Source organism: Diabrotica virgifera, chromosome 2, assembly GCF_917563875.1.
Source record: "Diabrotica virgifera virgifera chromosome 2, PGI_DIABVI_V3a".
Lineage (NCBI taxonomy): Eukaryota > Metazoa > Arthropoda > Insecta > Coleoptera > Chrysomelidae > Diabrotica > Diabrotica virgifera.
In genome coordinates, this window is record NC_065444.1 from 118,835,168 (window position 1) to 118,855,087 (window position 19,920).

The window sequence follows — 19,920 nt, forward strand, 5'->3', positions numbered from 1 at the left end:
ATTTGAAAATGCCTTGTACCTTTTAAAACCAGCCCTTCCGTGTAGCTTTCTCGCCAGACGTGCTGGTATTTGGAAATAATTAGAGAAACTGTCGAAGTAGTTCAATCAAACTGTTATGGGATTCCGCAACCAAAGTTCTACCCAATAAACTTTCCCAAACCCTCAATTGCTTAAACGAAATAAACATCTTGAGGCCATTAATTCCTATTCGAGTTCTACGTACCGGGTGTTATTACCCACAAAAACCAAATGACTAATTCCAAAATAAATTAAATCTGACATACAAGTTTTATTCTACTAATACTCTGGGCTAATTGGCAAAATACAAGGAAAAGTTCTTTACCAGCAATTTTATTGCTGGAATCGAATCTTGTGATTGTATATATTAATAATATAGGTATGCAAAGTCCGCAGATAGTGTGATACTCTTTTTATAAACCAAATGGCGCCCCCAAATCGTGTTTTTTTCAATTTTTGCTCTATGACTTTAAAGATTTTAACTTTACACCAAAAACACCTAAATAAAAATTCACCTTAATTAAATTCTGCATAGCGACGTGTTTTTTCCGATTTACTTCGACGACATTTTTCCCCGGAAAATGCGGGATTTTCCAACAAAATCTTTAATTTTCAACTAAAATTTTAGATAAGTAATTGTTAATCAATAATTAAATAACTTGGTAATATAAAAGCTCTCTTCGTATGTATTATAATTCCAGAAGCAGATGGAAATTGAATGAACAGTTTAGCAACAATTGAATTGTTAATTAAAAATTTACGGTCGCTATAATACCCACAATAATTATGAAACATAAGAATAACTATGATTGTTGTATAAAAAGACACTGTACCTATGTAATGTACTTTACAGAATTGAAATTGCACTATTTAAGCGGCCTCAGGAATATTTTAAAATTATAAACAATTTTTTGGCTTATAAACAAATAGAATATCTCGGGAAATAATAAATTAAATTAAATCATGAAAACGGTATTGGAAAAAGAGCTGCAGGATTAGCATAATGCTTCTTTTAAAAGTAAAAACGTTTAATTGGGATGAGCGGTTCCTGAGATACTACCGGTCAAAGTTGACCGGCATTTATGGCAAAGATATAAACAATAGGATCATAATTTTCGAGCCATCACCTTTTTATTTTTGTCCTCTTTCTCTATATTATTATAATAAAAACTATCGATATTACGAGTGAAAATTACCAAAAATAGCAAAATTCCAATCAAAAATTGGGTTGGAGAAAATGTAATCTCAAAGTTCAAAATCGGTATACGTTAAAAAATGAATTTTCTCGGCTTCCCATGGAGAAATTTTCTTCATTCTTTTTTTGTTCCCAATTAACTCGAGTAGAGCCATCCCACTAACGCATTATTAAAAATGTCAAAGTTGCTTTTGTTTTGTTATAATAAATTTATTTATTTATTATAACAATTTTTTAAATTTGTTTAAATAACTATACAGCTTTCAAATGAAAATATTTGTATTTTTAACGTTAAAAGGTACACTTGTAGTAAGTTTATCTAAAAAAAGTCGACAGCTGGAAAAAATATGTAGTTTTTTTTCTTATAAATAAATTAATTTATTATAATAAAACAAAAGCAAGATTGACATTAAATAATGCGTTAGTTAGATGGCTCTACTCGAGTTACTTGGGAACAAAAAAAAAAGAATGAAGAAAATTGCTCCATGGGAAGCCGAGAAAATGCATTTTTTTAACGTATACCGATTTTGAACTTTGAGATTACATTTTCTCCAACCTAATTTTTGATTGTAATTTTGCTATTTTTGGCAATTTTCACTCGTAATATCGATAGTTTTTATTATAATAATAGATGTTATGAGTATTTTAAAGATACAAAAATTCGTGTGGAGAAAGAGGATAAAAATAAAAAGGTGATGGTTCGAAAATTATGGTCCCATTGTTTATATCTTTGCCGTAAATGCCAGTCAATTTTGACCGGTTGTATCTCAGGAACCACTCATCACAATTAAACATTTTTTTCTTTTAAAAGAAGCGTCCTGCCACTTTTTTCCAATACCTTTTTTATGATTTAGTTTAATTTAATATTTTCCGAGATATTCTATTTGTTTATAAGCCAAAAAATTGTTTATAATTTTAAAATATTCCTGAGGCCGCTTAAATAGACAAATTTAAATTCCGTAAAGTGCATTAGATAGGTACAGTGTCTTTTTATACAAAAACCGTAGTTATTTTTATGTATCATAATTATTGTGGTTATTATAGCGACCGTAAATGTTTAATTAACAATTCAATTGTTGCTAAACTGTTCATTCTATATCGATCGGCTTCTGGAATTATAATCTATACAAAAGGATCTTTTATATTTCCAAGTTATTTAATTATTGATAAACAACTACTTATCTAAAATTTTAGTTACCAATTAAAAGTTTTGTTGGAAAAACCTGCATTTTCCGGGGAAAATTTTCGTCGAAGTAAAACAGGAAAAACACGTCTCTATGCAGAATTTAATTACGGTGAACTTTTATTTGAGTGTTTTTGGTGTAAAGTTAAAATCTTTGGAGTTATAGAGCAAAAATGGAAACAAAACACGATTTTCGGGCGCCATTTTGTTCATAAAAAAAGTAGCACACTATCTGCGAACTTTGCATACCTCTATTATTAAAATATACAATCATAAGATTCGATTCGAGCAATAAACTTGCTGGTAAATAACTTTTCCTTGCATTTTGCTAATTAGCCCAGAGTATTGATATTACAGCAGAAATACTCTACACTCTGTACAATATGGTATCTCAGACTTTTATGCCATTATCTTATATGTAATTTTGCTTGTTATCATATTTAGTTTTCTCAAGGTTTAGTTTTAATGGTTTATTTTTTGTATTAGATATTGAATATCTTTATGCATATATCAAGCACTAAGGTATCGTCGGCATATCTAATGTTGTTCACGGTACCAACATTCACAATAATATCTTCTGTTCTCTATAAAGGGTTCATGAAATATTTCCTCTGAATATAAATTTAAGAGTCGAAGCGAGAGTCTTCTTCTTTAAGTGCCATCTCAGCGTCGGAGGTCGGCAATCATCTTAGCTATTCGGATTTTAGAGACGGCTGCTCTGAAAAGTTCATTTGATGTACATCCGTACCAATCTCTCAGGTTGCGCAGCCACGATATTTTGCGTCTCCCTATGCTTCTTTTTCCGTGACTCTTTCCCTGCATAATCAATTGAAGCAAGTTGTATCTCTCTCCATGTGTAATATGTCCGAGATACTCCAATTTTTTTGTTTTGATGGTATTGATTTTGTAAGATTTTCATTTCTTTATTCATCTTTCTCAGAACCTCTTTGTTTGTGACAGGTTCTGCCCACGATATTTTCAGAATTCTTCTGTATACCCACAGCTCGAATGATTCTAGTTGATACTCGATGGCCTTAACTCATTCCTCTTTTAATATTTATATCATCCGACCGTTTTTGTTTTCAACTTTTTTTCAGCTCGTTCCGCCGTACAAATTATACGAATATAGCGTTTGCATACAGTTCGGCTAGCATAGATGTACCGAGCTAATAGTTATTTCCCTTTATTTCCTTTCTCTCTTGATCTCTTTTAATTTCTTATGCAAGTCATGTTTCTTTGTGTAGTGTTAAATTTCATTTCATTCTTTTCTATGAAATTGTATTTCGCATCACTTATTTTTCCCTTTATTTCTGACTTCTCTGCTTTTATCCATGAGTCTCAGTATTTCTTCTGTTATCCTTGTTTCCTTCCTGCTTTTGCTGCACTCACCTTTGTTTCCTGAAAGGTCTTTTATATAACTTCCTTTCATTTTCGTTTAGTTTTCTTTAGTACCTACTTTGCTCTTTGTTTAATATAAACTTTATTTTTTGACCTAGTACACTGGAATTTTGAAAATTGGCCGGATGATGCATGTTGTCCTATCATTTACCTCCTAATAAAGCAAGTAAATATACGCAATACAATTAACACACAGTCACTTATCATCTATTGTCATCTATTCTCCAACAGTGGATCCTTGTATTATTAGAAAGTAATAAAAATGTTTGTTTTTTCGTTAAGAAATTGCAATATTACTCAATACACTCACATTGATTCCATAATTAATAGCTTTCGTGTTACACATGCCTTGACCTTAACGGGTTTTAAATAGTATACTCAGTCACAATACAACCTATTTCTTCTTCTTCTTTTTTTAGTTTCATATATATAAATAAAGTTGGATATAATATTGGCTACCATATTCACTATCGTAACTCTACTGACAGCAGCTCTTAATAACGATGTAGTCGATTTTCCATACCATTGCCTTAGACTTTTGAGCTTTTCCTGAATGATCAGATGTAAAAGATCATATTTTTACCTTATTATATTGACCAGTTGTCTTGTTTATTCCGCCGTCTAAGGACCTCCTCATTTCTAACTCTGTGGACGAAGCTTATTTTTAGTATTCGTTTATGTACCCACATCTCAAAGGCTGTCAAGCGTTTAAGCATATCCTCACTTAGAGTCCACGCTTCTACTCCATACAGTAGGACAGCAAAGATGTAGCAATACGTCATTCGAACGAGAAGGTCAATACTAAGATCGTGACTGCAAAGTAAGTCTTTCATGTTTACAAAAGCAGTTCAGGTTTATTCTATTCGGTTTTAATTTCTACGGTTGAGTTCCAGCTCTCATTGATATCACTGCCGAGATACACGAGATTCTCTAATATGTCGAATGTGGCATCTCCGACTTTTGTACCGTCATCCTGTATATAATTTTGTTTGCTAACTATCATATATTTATAACCTGTTTAAACAATTAATTATAAAAATGCAGACATGGATTAACCTCTTTACAACAAATATTCCGTTTTTTATTAGATAATTCATGTTCCAATGCAACAAAGTTTATTTCGAATGAAACACTGATGCACTAATTACCTGCGAGTTTATTATTGGTTATATGAATTAACTAATTGTATGATTGCCAAGAATTTGTTTTATGTAAGTAGTGAACGAAAAATAAACCACTTGAAGACAAAATACATGTCTCAATGCTTTAGTTTTAGATATTTAATTATTATATGGGGAACAAATCGGTTAGAATGGGTACGGATTTATGAATCAATGACGTAACGTGAATGTCGCATACGTTTTTAGAACTGTATTGTAATTTAACATAGTTTACTATACAGTAGAACATGCATCAAGTTTTAATGATTTTAAAATCCCGTTACACATGCAAGTAGTTAAAGAACATACTAAATCAGTAGATAGCATGTAATATAAAAACGTATAGTAACAAATAAATGTAAAATGGAAGAGTTTGTATTGTAATCCAGGAGCAGATTGTAAATATACGAGGCTTGTTCAATTGAAACTCATCATTGGTCCAGAACAAACTTTTTGCTAAATATATCTACAAATAACTAATGTTAAGCTTGTCACGCACGGTAAGCTATACTATAATACAGTGATGAGCGCAATCAGAACCGGCAAAATAACGCAGAAAACAGAAAACATAATACGTTGTGAAATAAAAAGAGATGAAACTAGTAGAAGTAGGAAATTATTAATAGAAACCTATAAATTTACATTATATTGATAGTTTCCCACCTATTTGCTGTGTACAAGTAGTTCGAGGTAATACGAGAAACGATCGTGCGCGAGTAACGGAGAAATCTTGCAACTTTTTAAACATATTTCTTAAATAATTCATATTGTCAAATTGACGTATATTTCTGTCATTGAAGAAAATGGGATTTCGCAAATGCTGTGTAATAAATTATTGTAAAAATTATATGTTGCTACACAATATTGATATGATATGCAATTATTAAAGTGAATTTAATTAATTGTATTTTGCTTGTAGTACACAAAACCAAGCTATGGAATTACCATGTATTTCAAAGCAATCTTTATTTCTTTTGAAAAAATTTGTTATTGTTGCGAAGAATAATGGTTTTTCTTGAAAATAAACAAATCGATTAGACAATTAGATAGTACAGGTCGGTACAATATAGGTTATTTGCTTGAGTTGCAAATTGAACGAAAATAAATAAACTGTCTTTTGCGCCCAAAAACTAAAATATGCCTCATGTGGGGTTATAGAACTTACAACGGGGAAATATTATTGGTCTTGTGTACAAGTAATGTTCTCAGAGGGTCAGAGCTGTAGAGCTAGGCGTAACACAGGGCATTCTGTCCAAAACCTATGCTAGGTAACAAGAACTAGGAAAGCTCAAAAATAAAGCAAGAGAAAGTCGCCAAACAGTAATAACGGCTAGCCACGATCTTTTAATTTTCCAATCAGCTGGAAGACACCCAACCATTTCTCACCTGCAGCTCCAAAGGCAGCTTTTGGAAGCTACAGGTGTAACTGTTTCAGTTGAAAGAATAAGAAGAGTTCGTGCTAAGAAGTATACAGCAGGAGACAGCTATGGGTTCTCGAGTTATCCAGGCAGTACAAGATTGATAGCAGCACACACGCCTAAATTGGTGTCTTTACCACCAAAACTGGAGCATTGGGAATTAACAAATTTTGCCATTTTCAGAAAAAGCCAGGATTTGTGTAAAATCAGATGACCAACGAAATCGCGTACCTAGAGGTCGAGAAAGTCAAGCAAGAACGAAAACTGTCAGATCTTTTCACACATATACAAGGGGAAGTGTAATGTTCTGGAGAGGAATTGTGATTCGTAAAAAACTCTTTTAATTTTCATCCAATCAACTTTAACTGCTCACAGGTATGTTGATAACGTGTAGTTAAGCTCTGGAGAGGTGCAACAGGAGAAAATTTTATTTTCATGCATGATAATGGACCTCCACATACCATTAGAGTGACTAGAGATATCGTTAAAACAGAAGGTATCCATTGTTTGGTGTGGCCTGCTTGCTCACCCGAGCTTAACCCTAGTATTTGTGGGATATGCTTAAAATAAAAATTAGAGCTCGCCGGAATAATCTAAAAAACACTAGCTAGTACAAGAATGGAGCAACCTACCACAACAAAATGTTGATAATTTAATTAGGAGCGTGCCCACGCAAACTGAAGCTTGCATAAGGATTAGAGGTGATAACACTGACTACCAAAAAAAAAACAAAACAAAAATAAAAACAATTTAAACATTATTCGTTTTACATTGAAATTTTTTATGATATTGACTTTAAAACAACTAGTTTCAATTTGTTTGTTAAATACTTTATTGTTTTATTTAATTGTTATATATTTGTTATTACATTGCTTTAAAGAAAATACCGTTCGACTTCGTGTGTTCGTTTTTTTAAATTCTCATGAAATAATAAGACATATCAGATGATTCCATGTAAGATTGGTTGTGTGTAGGTACTGCATTTTAATTAATTTTATTTACTAAAGGGTGATTCATTTAGAGATACTTTTTTTGGTGAGGATTTGTTGGGAGATCCTGCATGAATGGTATCACCTAAAGTTGTTTTCTTATTCAGTATTGTTTGACATTTCATCCCAGAAAGACTTAACTCGGCACAACATCTAGAAATTATTTAGCTGTATTACGAAAATTGGCGTTCAATGAAGAATGTGTTTCGTGCGCTTAGAGCAAAAAAAAAATGTTTTCCGATGAGGTCCGTTTTTGGCATAATGAGGACGTGAACAAAATGCCCGTATTTGGGTTGATGAGCCAAAGAGGTTCAAAAGTTGCCAATACATTCAGAAAAAACCACCGTTTGATGTGGTTTATGGGCCGGTGTCATCGTCGGTCCATGTCTTGGACCGGCCAGAATGTTACTGTAAATAGAGACCATTATGGCGCCTTGATAACGGACTATTTGTTACCAGAAATTGAAGTTCGTAGTTTAAATGACATTTAGTTCCAAAAATATGGCGCCAACTGCCATACATCCCGTGAAAGCATGGTTTTCCTGAGAAAACGGTTCGGTGAGCAATTTATTTCACGCTTCGGACCCGTGACTTGGCCGCCTGTATCCTGTGACATCACACGTCTAGTCGTTCTCCTCTGGGGCTACCTTAAGTCTAAAGTCTACATGAATAAACCGGCTACGATTGAGGCATTGGAGGCCAGTATTACTCGAGTCACTGGTCAAATACCAATCCAAAAGCTCGAAAGCGTCATCCAGAATTAGACCTTCAAAATGGACCGTCTTAACCGCAGTCATGGTCAACATTTGAAAGAAATTATCTTTAAGAAGTAATTGTAAAGAATGGTTATTTCTTACGACAATAAAGATTTTCAAATAAAATTAATTTTTTTCATTGTTTTTTCCTTTTTCAAAAAGTACTTCTAAATGAATCACCCTTTACATACCTGCAATGTTTACCTTTTAATAACATAATCTCAATCTTACCTTTCCTTCTTATTCTTTTTTTGGGCTATGGCCTTGACAATTATCCAGTAACCAGCACTAATATAATTGGCCAATATAATTAAAAGTGCTAAAAATGTTGCTGAGCTATGAAACCAAGTGTCGTTCTTCTTTACTTGCACGGTCCCAATATGGGAGGAGTTTGGCAACTACCACTATGATAGGAGAATTTTATGAATTTTATAAAATTCTCCTGTGACATTTTGACTCCCATACGTCTATAGGTGGGAAACCATTAATATAATGTAAATTTATACGTTTATATTGAATAATTTCTAACCTCTACTAGTTTTAACACTTTTTTAAGTCTACAACGTTGTTGTAATTTTTTTTTATACATAGGCTTCGAGTTACGGTCGAAGATTTTCCTTTTTTTTCTATCTACAATGCTCTCTGAGAGCGGAAGTATATTTGGGCAAGATTTAATAACTTACTCGATATCTGCCTTTTATTAAAAAAAAAGTTGTGCGTCCACATAATAATATGTGTTAAACACTGCCGTAATATTTAAATTTTATATTGAATTCGATGGTACTGAAAGTTTAATCAACTTCAACTTGGTAAAGAAAAATTAAAGAATAAACTGACATTTGACATATTATGGTTATGGTTAAGCTATACTTGAGTTATGTTCGTTCTCAAACCGTTTGTGATACTTACCACTTTTTTAGTTAGTGTAGCGCAGCTGTTTTTTTTATTTTTTTTTTAGTGCTATAGTGCTGTAAATCACATCTTACGTACTACCACCTATAGTGTCTACCAGTTTTTATTGTGTCATATTTTTTTCTATATTTATCTACCGCGGTCTGATGAGTGACGTAGCGTGGCTTCTGTCTGTTGTCTACTAATGTTTTGTCTTCATCTACAGTAAGTGGCTATCATCTACTAACCATTTAAGCTAGCTCTTTTTTTACTGTTTAACTATAATTGAGGAATATAATTATTTATTGTTTAAGGGTATGATTTTTCCAAAGTATCTACTTTGGAGATTAAATATTTTAACATGTACATGGACTGTATTACAAACTATATACAGTTTATTTTCTTAATATTTCATTTTAATATTATTATGATTCAAAAAAAGGTTCTTTACATAAAAATACAAGTCAACGTGACTGAAAACCTTTGTCAGTGGCTAATTATTGTTCTGTATACATCAGTTGAAATTAGTGTTTAACAGTAAAATTGAGGGTTTGAGTTATGTGGTACTGTGAAAAATCTAGTTAAATACATACCAAACGAATATGGTCATGTAATATACAGTAGCATGTACATGGTCGTGTAACGAAAAGTCGGGTCATAAATTAAATGACTTATTCTGGGACCAAATGTAGTTCGATTGAACCTAACTTACCTTAGTACAAATAATAATATGCACATAAAAAAAGTTGCAGCCCTTTGAGGTTACAAAATGAAAATCGATTTTTTCCAATTTATCGAAAACTATAAGAGATTTTTTATTGAAAGTGGACATGTGGCATTCTGACAGCAGAAATATCTTTAAAAAAATAACAGTGAAATTTGTGCACGCATACAAATTTTATGGGGGTTTTGTTCCCTTAAACCCCCCAAATATTTGTGTATGCTCCAATTAAATTATTATTGAGGTACCATTAGTACTTTTTAGGTCAGCTGTAAACAAAGTCAGGGTAGCCTTGATGATTTCCAATCTCCAATAGGAGTGGGACAAGAAGAAGAAGTTAAACACAATAGTTTTAAAACTTTTTGCTTGTTAGCAATTTTTCGTGCTAAAAATATTTCGATACAAACTGGCTGACGAAAAAGTGTTAACAATCAAAACGTTTTAAAAATATTGTGTTTAACTAATGGTACCACAATAATAATTTAATTGGAGCATACACAAATATTTGGAAGGTTTAAGAGAACAAAACCCCCATAAAATTTGTATGGATGCACAAATTTCACTGTTATTTTTTTTAAGATGTGTCTGCCATAAAAATGCCACATGTCCACTTTTAATAAAAAGTCTCTGAATAGTTTTGGATCAATTGGAAAAATCGATTTTCATTTTGTAATTTCAAAGGGCTGCAACTTTTTTATGTTCATATTATTATTTGTACTAAGGTAAGTTAGGTTAAATCGAACTACATTTGGTCCCAGAATATGTGATTTAATTTATGACCTGCCTTTTTGTTATACCCTGTATATCAAATATATGTATGTATTCTAGTTTTGTCACCTAGGACCTAGACAATCTGATTGCACTCCAGCCAAGCATATTTTAATACATGCAAGAGAAAAAAGTTACAGTTTTAAAATTTAAAAACAATTTAGTAAAAAATAAGAATAAATTGGAGGAAAATAGAAATATATAACAAATTGAACAATAATTCTGATATGTTAGATACACAAGATTTATCTCATATTTGTGTTATTTTATTAAATATTAGATCAAACTCCAATATTCACCTATTTTATTTCCAGCCCTGTCATTATCTTCTTAAAAACAGGTTTTACATTTACTCCTTCTTCTCTTTGCCAGGCTAATTTGTATCTTCTTCTTTTAGTTCCGATCCACTAATAAATGTTGGCTATAATCATTGCAAATTCGACTCTATCTTCTGCTTTTCTGAAAAGCGTCTGTGTGTTTAACCGGCCCAGTCGCGAATGTTTTTCAGCCAGGATATTTGTCGTCTACCAAGACTCCTTCGATTTTACCCTTCATAATCAGCTGTAATAACTTTTACTTAGCTGTACTAATTTTTATAAAAAACAATATTTTTTTGACAACACATCGAGCGTTTCTTCGTCACAATAATTATTATTTCAATGATGCAGAACTGATCTGCCTATCTTTGTTTCCTTTTGGTATTTTTTTTGCTTCAAATTCACGAACTGATATTTTTCCATTAATAATTTTGATTTGATATAGCTATTTCCCATCGAGCGTTTCTTCGTCACAATAATTATTATTTCAATGGTGCAGAACTGATCTGCCTATCTTTGTTTCCTTTTGGTATTTTTTTTGCTTCAAATTCACGAACTGATATTTTTCCATTAATAATTTTGATTTGATATAGCTATTTCCCATCGAGCGTTTCTTCGTCACAATAATTATTATTTCAATTATGCAGAACTGATATGCCTATCTTTGTTTCCTTTTGGTATTTTTTTTGCTTCAAATTCACGAACTGATATTTTTCCATTAATAATTTTGATTTGATATAGCTATTTCCCATCGAGCGTTTCTTCGTCACAATAATTATTATTTCAATGATGCAGGACTGATCGGCCTATCTTTGTTTCCTTTTGGCAATTTTTTGCTTCAAATTCACGAACTGATATTTTTCCATTAATAATTTTGATTTTATATACAGGGTGAGTCATGAGGAACTGTACATACTCCTACCTCGTATAGAGGCCCCTATGGGGAATAACAAATGACCATTAAAAAGTGTCTGCTCCCATTGTTTAATAATATACAGGGCGAGTTTCGCATTTTGACAGAAATTTGTATTCGTCATAATTTTTGAACGGTCAGATCGATGTGTCTCTTATTTTGGTCAATCGTTACACTATTGCCACCTAATCAATTGATTTATTCAAACTAGAAAAAAATCAGGTCCGGCTTTAAAAAAATTAGTTGGTTTGGGTCTTAGAAAAAATTTCACCCTGTATAAGCTTTGTGAAAACTCTAATATGAATTTTACAAATTAGGCAAATAGGCAATTAAAATACCATATTTATTTTTTTCCGCACACGATTGCTTAATTTTTTATAAAAAAATTAAATTTGATTATGAATTAAAAGTTTGGTAAAGTGAACCATAGATTTAAAAAAATTAACTTTTATTACCAAAATTAATTTTTTTTGAACAAATATTTAATTTATGTTACCACCAATCAACTGATTTATTCAAGCAAGAAAAAAATCAGGCCCGTATTTAAAAAATAAATTCGTTTTGGTCTTTTTATTTCACCCTGTATACGCTTTTTGAAAACTCTAATATTATTTTTACAAATTAGACAAATAGGCAATTAAAATGGCATATTTGTTTTTTTCCCCACACGATTACTTAATTTGTTATAAAAAAAAATCAAATTTGACTATAAATAATTAAAAGTTTGGTAAAATGAACCATAGATTTAAAAAAAAATAACTTTTATTACAAAAATGAATTTTTTTGAACAAATATTTAATGTATGTTACCACCAATCAACTGATTTATTCAAACAAGAAAAAAATCAGGCCCGGATTTAAAAAATAAGTTCGTTTTGGTCTTAGAAAAAATTTCACCCTGTATACGCTTTTTGAAAACTCTAATATTATTTTTACAAATTAGACAAATAGGCAATTAAAATGGCATATTTGTTTTTTCCCCACACGATTACTTAATTTGTTATAAAAAAAATCAAATTTGACTATGAATAATTAAAAGTTTGGTAAAGTGAACCATAGATTTAAAAAAAAATAACTTTTATTACAAAAATGAATTTTTTTTGAACAAATATTTAATGTAGGGTAAAACGCCAGTTATTGGACACGAGACAGTTATTGGACATTACAGTGTTAACTTACGATTATAAGATTTCTGCAAGTGCTAACAAGAGTATATTTCACTAGGTGGCACTACTCGCTTCTATATTACGTACATTCTTATGTCTATGTTCTGCCTTTAACGGGTTCTGTGATTTTGGCGGTAAATATTTTTAGGTTATGTGAGTGAAGTGACATTTAAGCATTGTGTTAAGCATCTGCTCTGACTTTTTTTTTTCAAAACTACGTGTTATTTTTAAGGTAAGATTGTATTTTTATTTAAAAGCTTGTAGTTAGGACACTTATAGTACCTAAGGTAGATCGCGTACAGTAATAGGGATTTTAATTTGGATTTAATTACGCCTGTCCAATAACTAAACTAGAAAACTTGCTGAATTCTATTATGGGACACCTGTCCAATCACTAGATAACTATACTTACCACATATTTCTACAATTTTCAACGTGTTTATGTATAATTAACTGGAGATAGCAGTAAAATTAATTTAGTAATCGATTTGACAGTTATTGGACAGCTGTCCAATAACTAAATTTGACCGTCCAATCACTAAATTGATTTTTTAGGATTGTAGTAAAATGCCTAAACTTAGAAAATACGATAAGAATAAACTTATAGAAGCTGTTAAGGATGTCCAAAATGGCACTGAATCGTATAGAACAGCTGAAAAAAAATATGGAATTCCGAAGTCCACTATAGAATTTAAATTAAAACATCCGGAACATAAAGATACACTTGGACCGTCTCCTATTTTAACTTGCGAGGAGGAGAATACTCTGGTTAGGTACGTTCATTAAATTTATCTTAATCCATAGCATTATTTGATTTTACATTCAATATTCCAGATGGATACAAGAAACCGCTTCAAAAGGTTTCCCCAAAAAGGCTAACGATTTAAAAAGCAGCGTGCAAAAATTTTTAACCGAAAATCCTCGCCCCAATAACTTTAAAGATAATCGACCTGGAGATGGATGGTTAAAAGTCAGTCGCCAAAAAAATGTATTTTAATCGGTATTTATCGTTTGATTTTTTTAGGGATTTTTGAAGCGACATCCAGAGGTTTCTAAAAGGACAAGTGAAGGTGTAACGGCAGCTAGCGCTTGTGTATCTGAACGAGACATCAAAAACTGGTTTAAAAATATTGAAACCTATGTCAAAGAAAAACATCTAGAAGAAGTTCTAACTGATCCATCAAGAATTTTTAATGGAGATGAGTCAGGATTTCAAATATGTCCATCTACTGGAAAAGTATTTGCTATGAAAGGTTCAAAAAATGTTTATAATGTTGAAAAAAGCTGTTCAAAAGAAAACGTCACTGTGATGTTTACGTTTTCAGCAGACGGTAAAATTTGCGTGCCAATGGTTATTTATCCTTATCAACGTATTCCAGAAAAAGTTGCTAAAGGCATTAATCCTAAATGGGGTGTGGGCAGAAGCGATAATGGTTGGATGACGACAGAGACATTCTATCAGTATATTGCGAATGTTTTTTACCCCCACCTAATTGAAAATAATATTAAGCTTCCAGTTATTCTTTTTGTAGATGGGCACAAGAGTCACTTAAGTTACCAATTAAGTCTATTGTGTAATGAACTGCAAATTGAAGTAATTGCACTTTATCCTAACGCCACAAGGATTTTACAACCATGTGACGTCTCTATTTTCCGTCCACTAAAAGAAGCTTGGCGGCAGTCAGTAAGAGAATGGGAAGAACAGCATCCAGGAGGGGTAGTCAATAAGGTTGTATTTGCTTCTATATTGGAGCAAGCTACAAAAAAAAGTTGTAAAACTGAAACAGTAGTAAATGGTTTCAAGGTTTGCGGATTGTTTCCATTTAAAGCAGATGCTATTGACTACACAAAATGTTTAGGTAAAGAAGTAGTAAAAAATTTAATCATTTCGGATCATCAAAAGAAACCCAAGATGGACTATAATACTTTCGTAAATATCTTAGGTCCTGAAAAAGTTCATAGCTTAGAGAATTTAAAAGAAAATCCAAAGAATAATCTACCTAGCGACGATAATTTGAATTTGTTGTTCAAAATCTGGAATTTTTTTGAACATGATCCAAAACATTCTGATAACCAAATGGTTCTAAAAAATAGAGACACAAACATTAATATTATTCAAAATATAGCTATCACATCTCCGGTTAAAAATACTGAAATAAAAACATCAGAAAAAAGTGGTATTGAAAATGTAAATATTTCTGAGAGTAATAGTACCAATGATATCCATATTCAACAATATAAAACTAATGTTTATGACTTACCCTCTACAAGTAAAATTATTGTTAAACACGAATTGTTGGGCAATTTTTTAACTTCTCCTACTGTACCGGAAAGAAAAAAAAACGTAACACGGAAAGACTTCCTTTTGCTATTACATCTGCACGATATCAAGAAATGTTACGAAAAAAGGAGGAGTTAAAAGAAGAGCAGGAAAAACAAAAACAAGAAAGGAAACGGAAAAGAGAAGAAAAATTAACCAAAAACCAGTGTAGCAACAAAAAGAATTCAAAAAAAGTCAAATGTTCTATTTGTTCAAATGATATTCAATCGAATAAATTAAAATGCGATGACTGTAGTCTTTATTATCACGAATGTTGTATTCCTGTTAAGCATAGACAGCATATACCTAACGATGGTGATCTATTTATATGTCACAACTGCTTCAATCTGCAGGATAGTGATTCCGATGCTAATAACAGTAACCAAGACAGTGAGGATGAAGATATTGACGAACTTTTCACTCAATACAAAGAAGCACAAAAGCAATTATAAAATTTAATTGTGTCAACAACTGTACATAATAGGTACCGCACAGAAATTTTGGTTTTTCTTGTAATTTTCATTTATTTTTAGGTTTGTATTGTGTTAAAGCAGTTGTCCAATAACTAATTTTGAGTGTCCTGTAACTAAATAAACTGTCCAATAACTATAATTTTTGTAACTATTTTTAATAAATATATATTGACAGAAAATATTTAACCCTTTCTTTAAATCCTTTTAGCCATATTGTAATAAACTGTTTAGACTACGTTTTGTATAAATTTCAATTCAATCTGCAGAGAACAATGTGAATTACGAATTTTTAAAGTTGAAATTTTCTTAAGTGTCCAATAACTGTATGGTTTACCCTATGTTACCACCAATCAACTGATTTATTCAAACAAGAAAAAAATCAGGCCCGGATTTAAAAAATAAGTTCGTTTTGGTCTTAGAAAAAATTTCACCCTGTATACGCTTTTTGGAAACTCTAGTATGATTTCTACAAATTAGACAAATAGGCAATTAAAATGGCATATTTATTTTTTTCCCCACACGATTACTTAATTTTTTATAAAAAAAATCAAATTTGACTATGAATAATTAAAAGTTTGGTAAAGTGAACCATAGATTTAAAAAAAATAACTTTTATTACAAAAATGAATTTTTTTTGAACAAATATTTAATGTATGTTATCACCCAATCAACTGATTTATTCAAACTAGAAAAAAATCAGGCCCGGATTTAAAAAATTAGTTTGTTTGGGTCTTAGAAAAAATTTCACCTTGTATACGTTTTTTGAAAACTCTAATATGAATTTTACAAATAAGACAAATAGGCAATTAAAATGGCATACTTATTTTTCCCCACACGATTACTTATTTTTTTATTAAAAAAATCAAATTTGACTATGCATAAAAAGTTTGGCAAAGTTTTTGCATAGATTTAAAAAAATTAACTTTTTTTACAAAAATTAATTTACAAAAACAACGTTTTTCTTAAAATTAAAAGTTTTACCATTTTTTTTTTTTCTATAACACGTCTAGATCTAAAACTTCCCATAACACTTCTTTTGGATTCTATTGTTTAACATAGACGTGATCAAATTGATAAATTTTAAATTTTCCTCCTAATTTTTGCGATTTACAAGTTTGCAACGTTTACAAGAAGAAGACTGAAAGTCTACAACAATTTTCATAGTCTTCATAATGGTAAGAGGTGTGCTGTAAAAATTTCAGAAAAAAATATTAAAATGGAACAGAGTTGTAGCGAGTTAAACCGTGAGTTCATTTTTTTTTTCATTTTTAGAAAATTCCGATTTTGACAAATTTGATTTTTTAATAAAAAATTAAGTAATCGTGTGGGGAAAAAATAAATATGCCATTTTAATTTCCTATTTGTCTAATTTGTAAAATTCATATTAGAGTTTTCAAAAAGCGTATACAGGGTGAAATTTTTTCTAAGACCCAAATGAATTAATTTTTTTAAAGTCGGACCTGATTTTTTTCTAGTTTGAATAAATTCGTTGATTAGGTGGTAATAGTGTAACGATTGGCCAAAATAAGAGACACATCGATCTGACCGTTCAAAAATTATGACGAATACAAATTTCTGTCAAAATGCGAAACTCGCCCTGTATATTATTAAACAATGGGAGCAGACACTTTTTAATGGTCATTTGTTATTCCCCATAGGAGCCTCTATACGAGGTAGGAGTATGTATAGTTCCTCATGACTCACCCTGTATAGGTCTGGATCCCGCGTATGAAATAAAAGTTGATTAATAGCAAGCTGAAAATTTGTTAATAGCGTAAGGGTGTCTAGTCGGACAAACTTTGATATATGGGAACATTGGAACAGGGGCAGTTTTAATTGTGGAACAGGTTAAAAATTTGGAACGGTCAGACCACGAAAACGGCACATGTATTTTGTCCGACAGAACAGACTTAAACTCTCCGAACAGAGATTAAACTCTCATGCAAAAATCAGACTGCTATTTATCACCAAATGGGCGTTTTAATGAGTGGAACATGTCGAATATGTCAAATGACAGGAATTATGACAGGTGATAAATAGCAGTCTGATTTTTGCATGAGAGTTTAATCTCTGTTCGGAGAGTTTAAGTCTGTTCTGTCGGACAAAATAAATGTGTCGTATTCGTGGTCTGACCGTTCCAAATTGTTAAACTGTTCCACAATTAAAACTGCCCCTGTTACAGTGTTTCCATATATCAAAGTTTATCCGACTAGACACCCTTAAGGTATTAACAAATTTTCAGCTTGCTATTAATCAACTTTTTTTTCATACGCGGGATCCAGACCTAATATTCTTTATTATAAAAAAGAATTTGTTTTATGTATTTAAATTATTGTATTTTTTGGTTGTTACTGGAAGTACACTATAATAGACGATGATCCACTATTCCAGGCTATTCACACATCGTACAATCTTTCTTCTATAAATAATCGTACAATCTTTCAGTCTATAAAAATACGCGGAAATATTGCTCAATAATCAATTTACAAATATAAAAAATATTCATTCTGAAATTATGCTTTTAGGAGAATATTTTATGTGTTTTGATGAATATATTTTTACGATCTGCACTCAAATTCTGTGTATATGTGCAACAAATGTATTGGATAAATCAAAATCGAAATACACGTACCTAATCCCTATTTTATAAACATTTATTTATTTTATAAAAATTTTATTTTTAATTTGGCTTTTTCGTAAAATTCTTTAGAGCAATCCTCTTATTTGTAATATTTTTTTATTATTTAGTTTATTTATCAGTAACAATTATGAAATTGTTTGAAACAGAAAAATATTTTATGCATATGTACTTGTATTGCGATGTATGTTGTAATATAAACATAGCTTATTCATTTTAATGTTACAAATTTCACCGGATGGACCGCAGACGTTCGGATACAATTAGCGTCTCTTTGCAAAGACAATGACGTTGACTTTGCAAAGTAACAAGGCACTTACTCAACACACACACTACACATGACACTAGGTACGTAACTGCAAAAATTCACCGTACCTACCATGTAAATGGCCATTAGTTGTCGAGGCATTAGCTAAATAAAAAAAATGTTACAAATTTCTGTCTCAAGCTTCTCTGGAGCTTTTCTTTAATTCAATAACCCTATAAAAGGAAAACCGGGAGCAGTTAAACAAAAAAAATTTAGGCCCATCCAAAAAATAATTTAAAACCCACTTATCCTAGGGGTGATAAACCTAAGTGACCTTGCATCAGAGAAAAGTAATTAAATCACCCTCAAGATCCATGACACTCCTCAAAAAAAATTTCTGGATCCCCCACTGCACAACTCCTTATTATTCATTATGAGTTCTCCCAAAATCTAAATACATTGTACATAGTAGTTGGTCTGATTAGTAATCTCCTTTGAAATCAAAAACATATTTTCTAGAAAATTCTTTTATTTGATTCGATTTAGTCTACTTTTAGCTTAGTACAGTGATTCCATAGATTTTCCAAATTATGTATGCCGTCCCAATAATACGAATCTGGAAGCTCTGCAAAATACGCCTTTTCGTCAGTTATCTTTTCGTTTGAGCTGATTTTTTATTTACGAGCCATCTCTGTAGACTTTGGAAGACATAATAATCGGAGGGGCTAAATCACTAGAATATGTTTGATGAGAAAGCAATTCAAAGCCCAACTTATGTATTTTTCCATTACCATAACGCTGTTGTGAGCCGGTGTATTGTCTTGGAGAAACAACAGTTTTTCCTTCTGTCAATTTCCTTCTTTGTCTAAAAAGTATGCCTAAAAAGGTTAGACTTTGTAAAACTAATGTTTTTTTTTGAGTTCTCAGTGCCATAATCGGCGAATGGGGTTACTTATCATACCACCAGAAATGTAGGTAGTGTGTTTCACAAAAAGATAACACCATCTCTAGGATAGATAAAAAACTGAAAAATAATTGGGGTATATTAGTAAAAAAACTTTATAACGCCATCCGTTTTCAAGATAATAGGCATTGAAGAAAAAAAGTTTTACACATTTTTTAAGATTTTGCCGAAACTACTGGCAACATTGTAATAAGATTTGGCAGGTTTTAAAAGGTAGTTATTGTTCATTTTTTGACATACAACTACTAAGAATTTTATATTCGTCATTGGCGCGCATACGGGTAATGGTCTGAGTTAAAAAAAAATAGTACAAAAAATGTGTGACAAAATCTCTTTCTTTTTTTTTTGATAGGACGCGCCATTTTCATGCAAAAAAAAATAAAATAT

At 31.3% G+C, this 19,920-nt stretch overlaps 2 protein-coding genes across 3 annotated transcripts in view; both read left to right on the forward strand.

Annotated features, from left to right (window-relative positions):
• LOC114330181 (CUGBP Elav-like family member 1) overlaps positions 1–19,920 on the forward strand; it is a 1,522,900-nt gene that overhangs the window by 1,463,628 nt on the left and 39,352 nt on the right. Inside the window, exon 10 of one of the 2 annotated variants that reach the window (XR_007696141.1) lies at positions 9,075–9,232. The exons of the other annotated variant lie outside the window; for it this stretch is intronic. The gene's annotated coding sequence lies outside the window, so the exon portion shown is untranslated. The remainder of the gene's footprint in view (positions 1–9,074; positions 9,233–19,920) is intronic. 2 annotated transcript variants of the gene reach the window in all.
• LOC126879590 (uncharacterized) lies at positions 12,842–16,017 on the forward strand. The gene is made up of 3 exons (XM_050642755.1): positions 12,842–13,664; positions 13,726–13,861; positions 13,916–16,017. Exons 1-3 carry the CDS (start codon positions 13,459–13,461, stop codon positions 15,308–15,310), a joined length of 1,737 nt encoding a protein of 578 aa, XP_050498712.1. The 5' UTR covers positions 12,842–13,458; the 3' UTR covers positions 15,311–16,017.

Coding starts and splice junctions, on each gene's coding strand:
- LOC126879590 (XM_050642755.1), top strand. CDS start 13,459: ATGCCTAAACTTAGAAAATACGATAAGAATAAACTTATAGAAGCTGTT. Junction 13,665..13,725: donor GAGGAGAATACTCTGGTTAG/GTACGTTCATTA, acceptor TCAATATTCCAG/ATGGATACAAGAAACCGCTT. Junction 13,862..13,915: donor CTGGAGATGGATGGTTAAAA/GTCAGTCGCCAA, acceptor TGATTTTTTTAG/GGATTTTTGAAGCGACATCC.